Consider the following 6,036-nt stretch of genomic DNA (forward strand, 5'->3'; position numbering starts at 1 on the left):
GATATTGTAGTTTTCTCATTACATTACGGTATCAACAAAGTTATCATAAGATGGTGGTAAGGAATAAAGAAAGCCTAATGTTGGGTCTTTATCTTCAATTTTCACATCAATATTTGCCATATCCAAGAGAATTTTATTATAATCATCAATATGATCTATAATAAACATTCATTCACATAAATATTCCAAGAGTATGTAATTTCTTCTTAAGGTAAAGACGATGAATCACAAATTTAATCATATACCTTTACTCCAATTTGTCCATAACCCATCCTTAGTCTTTTGTGTCGCCACTTCTCTCAAGACCTCATTGCTCAAACACAACATAATTACTCCATGTGTTTTGTCCATGAGTTCTTCCACTTCTTCACCCTTCAATGTTGTTGCTAGAGCCGTTTTCCCCTTTAAAAAGTTTTCACCAAACCTTTTTGCACCAAAATAGACCTCATCGTTAGCGTCCATAGATTAAAATCATTCCTTCTGTCAAACTTCTCAATCTCATATTTTTCCTCCATTGTAGATCGCTCCCACCCGTAGTTTTAATACCAATTTGTTAGAACAAATGGCTCAAGATAGCACAATCAATCAAGATATGAAATAGAAGTGAAATCAAAGTAAATCAAGCACACACAGAACACAAGGATTTATAGTGGTTCGATCAAGATGATCTACATCCACTTGCAAAGACGATGAAATGATTTTACTATGATCAAACAAGTTAAAAAGATTTGATTCAATGCCCTCTCAAGAACCCTAGTCCCCTTTTGGTGCCTTGCTCTCTCTTCCTATTTCTCTTACCAAAACCTAGGTTAGAAAACACACAAATGGGCTGGATATATGAAAACAAGCCCAAACAGAATACTAAACGTATTCAAGACACTGAATACAACGTTAACAGAAACATTGACGAGTATTTTATTGTAGGAAATACCCTATGGTCCTAAGAATAATATATTAGAGAGAGTCTAGTCCAGTTGACTCAGTCATGTGTCTGTTTGGTCCTACTTGGGAAAATATATTATAGTTTGGTCCTAAATATTATGGTTTGGTCCTAGGGTGATGTCATGGATGATGTAATTTTCATTGTGTGGTGGCAGAAATACCCTTATATTATTGCTTGGTCCTAGAAAATAATGGTTTGGTCCTAGGGTGACCACATATATACCAAAATTACTAGAAAATATCTCATTCTCAGATTTACTTGAAAATTACTTGAAGATGAAGATGATGATGCTGATGTTTTTAGATGGAGTTCATTCCAGAAATGAAGTCTGGTTTGTATAGGTTTTTATATGGACTTCATTTCTGGAATGAAATCTGTTTTTTTAGGTTTTTATATGGACTTCATTCCTGGAGTGAACTCTAGTTTGTATAGGTTTTTATACGAACTTCATTTCTGGAATGAACTCTGGTTTGTATAGGTTTTATATGGACTTTATTTCTGGAATGAAGTCTGTTTTTTTAGGTTTTTATATGGACTTCATTTCTGGAATGAACTCTGGTTTGTGTAGGTTTTTATATGGACTTCATTTTTGGAATAAAATCTGTTTTTTTAGGTTTTTATATGGACTTCATTTCTGGAATGAAGTCTGTTTTTTTAGGTTTTTATATGGACTTCATTTCTGGAATGAACTCTGGTTTGTGTAGGTTTTTATATGGACTTCATTTCTGGAATGAAGTCTGTTTTTTTAGGTTTTTATATGGACTTCATTTCTGGAATGAAGTCTGTTTTTGTAGGTTTTTATATGGAGTTTATTTCTGGAATGAACTCTGTTTTATTAGGTTTTTATATGGAGTTCATTTCTGGAACGAACTCTGTTTTTTTTTTTAGGTTTTTTATATGGAGTTCATTTCTGGAATGAAGTCTGTTTTTTTAGATTTTTATATGGAGTTCATTTCTGGAATGAACTCTGTTTTATTAGGTTTTTAGATGGAGTTCATTTTTGGAATGAACTCTGTTTTTTTTAGGTTTTTATATGGAGTTCAATTCTGGAATGAACTCTGTTTTTTTAGGTTTTTATATGGAGTTCATTTCTGGAATGAACTCTGTTGTTTTATGTTTTATATGGAGTTCATTTTCTGGAATGAACTCTGTTTTTTTAGGTGATTTCTGAAAAAATAAGTAGAAATTAACATGAGTTCATTTTGAAGAATGAACTGCTACAAAAAAAAAAGTTAATACGGAAGGGTATTTTTGTCCATTTTAAATATTTTTAAATAATTATGAACCAAACAGTAAAGGTGTTTGACCAAAGGACTAAACAAACATGGGTCCACCTAAAAAAGGACCAAACGATATTTTTCCCTATTTTATTTTTGACTAGAGAGTTATTTGCTGGACTTAGGTGACGGCCTAAGACCTCCGATCTTTGGAAGGGCATATCTGTAGAATTAACCATAACAAGACTCATAGAATCTAAAACAAAGAATGAGAAAAAAAATGTTCTACGTTGACAGAAACTAGAATTAAAGATCTCATCAAGGTAATGAAGGAATCAGTGTGGATTTTGGTGTTATCGGAAGCGGCGATGAAGAAATAGTTATATTGGTTTTAAATGGAGGAACAGAAGAACTACGGAGAACTTCAAATGTTCCAGTTCCAATGTTATAGGCCAAACAAAAGCTATCACTTGCGAAAATCACAACATTTCGGTCCACCGGATTGAAATATTTGAGCATGCCACCAACTTTTTCCGATGATACGTGACCCTCCAGTTCAATATTATGGTGCACCAGTTGCCAAACCCATCCTCCATTGGTGTGGTCCTCCTCAAGTACCCAAACACTGAGAAAATCCGGCATATCTCTTGTCTGATCAATGTGGCCATAATAGATGGAACCTTCTGACTTACCAAAAAACCCATCAAGCTTCTTATATATAGGCCAATTAGTCGGCAATTCGATCCTTTCGCATTGAAAAGTCTTGAGATTATAAGCTCTGATGATATGCTGGTTGCTCCCACCGTCTTCATCAGTCCAATACAAGACTCCACTGCGGATAATCATATCACTATAACAAGTAAATATACCTTTACTACCTTGAATATTATGTATATTCCACGCACCCGTTTGGGAAGAGAAGATCTGAAAGCTGAAATAACCAGCATCACTGACAAAAACTGGAATGAAAATCACCTTATAGTTACATGTAAGATTATTGACCGAGTATTCTGATACTAGTCTAGTATATCCAACGTTTCCCATATCCTGCTTAGGGCGACGAGGAAGTGAGACTCGTTGTTTTGTTAGCGGATTAAATACGTAGTAACACCTCCAACGACGTGTTGAATACAGAACTAAACCATTATTGCATGAAGCTAAAAGGCGTAGGCGCCATATGGATGAATCTTTGAGAAGATTGAAACAAAATTCATTATGACTCTCATGATGAAGTTTTTGAGAGGTTGAAGCTTGAAATAATTGGATATGAGACGCAGGTGATTGATTCAAAATACTAGTAGTGGTCTTGAATACCTTTTTCACGAGTGAAGCATCAGAGAGAAGTGTAAGCCATACCTTCGAAACGCACCTGAATTTGTATACATATTTGTATGGAAGACGAAGAAAGATGTCATGGAAGACATCTGTTGGTAAATCAACAAAATCTTCTGTGCTGGAATTCAATGTAGATATCATTGTAATTGAACCCACCTTGCTGGTAAAGAATCATGGAATGAAGTCAATCATTCTCTGTATTTATAAACTCGTTTATTTCATATATGGTTGCACAAATCTACATATTAATTACTTCATGTACACTAGTCCGGAGACGTGCTATCATTATCAACAAACAATTCACAGAAGAGGCCGGCCATATACACGTCCTCGTGCAGGCGTGCTATCAACGAACCTGATAAATAAGACAAATTCTACAATAATAGAAAATGGATTTAAAAAAAGAAAGAAAGAATATAATCATTATGTACAACAATCCCTCATTCATTCTGCTGTCCCTACGTGGTTCAAGTTTCTTTGTTAATTAGCTGTCTTTAATTAAATTCGTTATGTTTAAATTCCTGCTATCATGCATTCGAGTTTCGAGTGCATAAAAATACAATGAATATATGTGCATTTTTAAGTTATCAGATTTCATATTTATTTATGGGCATCTCTGTAATAGCATAGCTGACCGTTTGAAAGTGTGGCCGGTACTCGTGCACACTCAAGTGCTAGTGATGAAGAAATGCTAGCCTTTTGAAGAACCTGAAGATTGATTTTTTGAATAATGACAACCATGGGTAGTAAAAGGTACCGTGTTGATGTACCAACAAACGCGTCACAATAGATTTGTTAGGTTTTGTTCTATTAATTTCCGGGATCTTTTGGAACGGGTCAGAATCACTATATGGGGTGTTTCCGAAGTTATTTGATTTCCTAGTTTGAGTCAGTTATCTAATCGAGGGAGAAACCTAATCTAAGAAGTTTTCAGGGGCAAGTTTGTATAAAAGGACTCGTAGGGTTAGAGTTATAGATCTTTTTATTCTTACTTGCTCCCACTATAGACTTAACAAATTTGAAAAACGGATGGGCAAACCAATAAATTTGATGGTTTGTCGAGTGCGGTTGTAGATTACCAATGCTTAACGAACAACCACATGGAGACATCAAATATGTTGGCGTGTCATCCAAAACCTGGCGGTTTTTCTAGAAACACCAGCGGCTGTAGTAAATCCTCCAGCAGGTGATCCAAAACTGCTCACTTCAAAATCTGTTTCTCTGTTTCCCAAATATTATTTTACTATTCTTTATCTCAATTTATCCTATTTTATCTTACCTAAATCCAATATTTTAAACATTTTAAACTTTAACTCTATCCTACCAAATATTTTATATATTAAAAAGAAATAGTAGTGAGACCGTAAAAAAAACCACATTTGTTGATTTTGCTCTGATTTACGAAAACGTGTTTGGTCATCCACGTGGCTCAACAAAAACAACTATTTGTTGATTGCCATAGGAATTTCCCGTAGAGAGCTAATAAGCGTCTGTTTATGAGAGAAGAAAAAGGCAGCTAGGGTTCTTATTGTGTGAGAGCTTTGAATGCATGACTAGTTCTTGTGAGGTAAACACTGTTGTAAAAGATTTTCAAAACCAAGTATATAATCGGCCTAACCTGGCATACATAGACATCCTGGAAAAAATTTGTGACAAAGTTTGGCTTATCAATCAATTTTCGTTTGAAAATTGACCACACTTGTAGGAATCACCTTTGAGAACTGTTATTTGACCTTTGTTGCTACCAACTCTCTTCCCATCAGCATACACATCTTCAGTAATATTACTAACCAGATCTCTCTTTCGCATCTTGAGGAATATCCTATGCAGCTAAAGCATTGCAAACTTCTAATGTAGTAAACGATGATCGACTCACAAAATTCTGAGATAATTTTTGTATGATTCCGGAAGCGTCCGAATCAATCATAGAGCTTTGTCTTGATGATTCAAATTGTCACCAACACCTTCAAGTTTCGATATTAATGAAAATTCAATTTTTTTAGGAATTCAACCTTTAAAAAGGGCATTAAACGTAATCTCGAAGTATATATATATGTATTATATTGTGTTTACAATATAAATTTTCCGCAATCATTTAAATCACCCATCTTGAATTACAACAATCTCAAAAATCTAAGTTTTTTTTTCCAATTCTTCCTCACAAAAAACCTAATTCTCTCACAAAAATACGCTTTCTTTATCAAATAAGTGTAGATAAGGGTTGATGAGTGTTTTTACATGGTATGCGTCAAAACAGGACTCCATTTTTTGGCATTATTAACTACTGGACTTTATCTCAATTTCTTTTGTAACTAAGATCCAAAGCACAAAACTAAACCAGTTAGAATCCAAGAGATGTTACATCATCTTAAGCATATACTTTCTAGAATTAAACTTGAATATACAGTGTTTTTGTAGTTCCGATAAATTTAAGCATGATAAATTAAACTTGAATATACTTAACGACAACAGGGTATAAATAGTTACCATCACTTTCTCTGAGTGACAAATAAATCACCATACCATAACAATAAATCAAAT

At 34.1% G+C, this 6,036-nt stretch overlaps 1 protein-coding gene across 1 annotated transcript; it reads right to left on the reverse strand.

Annotated features, from left to right (window-relative positions):
- Nucleotides 1–2,478: 2,478 nt before the first annotated feature.
- LOC113326366 (putative F-box protein At3g52320) lies at nt 2,479–3,636 on the reverse strand. The gene has a single exon (XM_026574107.1). The coding sequence runs from the start codon at nt 3,634–3,636 to the stop codon at nt 2,479–2,481; it is 1,158 nt and encodes a 385-aa protein (XP_026429892.1).
- Nucleotides 3,637–6,036: the final 2,400 nt, after the last annotated feature.

Source organism: Papaver somniferum, unplaced genomic scaffold (assembly GCF_003573695.1).
Source record: "Papaver somniferum cultivar HN1 unplaced genomic scaffold, ASM357369v1 unplaced-scaffold_10, whole genome shotgun sequence".
Taxonomy (NCBI): Eukaryota; Viridiplantae; Streptophyta; class Magnoliopsida; order Ranunculales; family Papaveraceae; genus Papaver; species Papaver somniferum.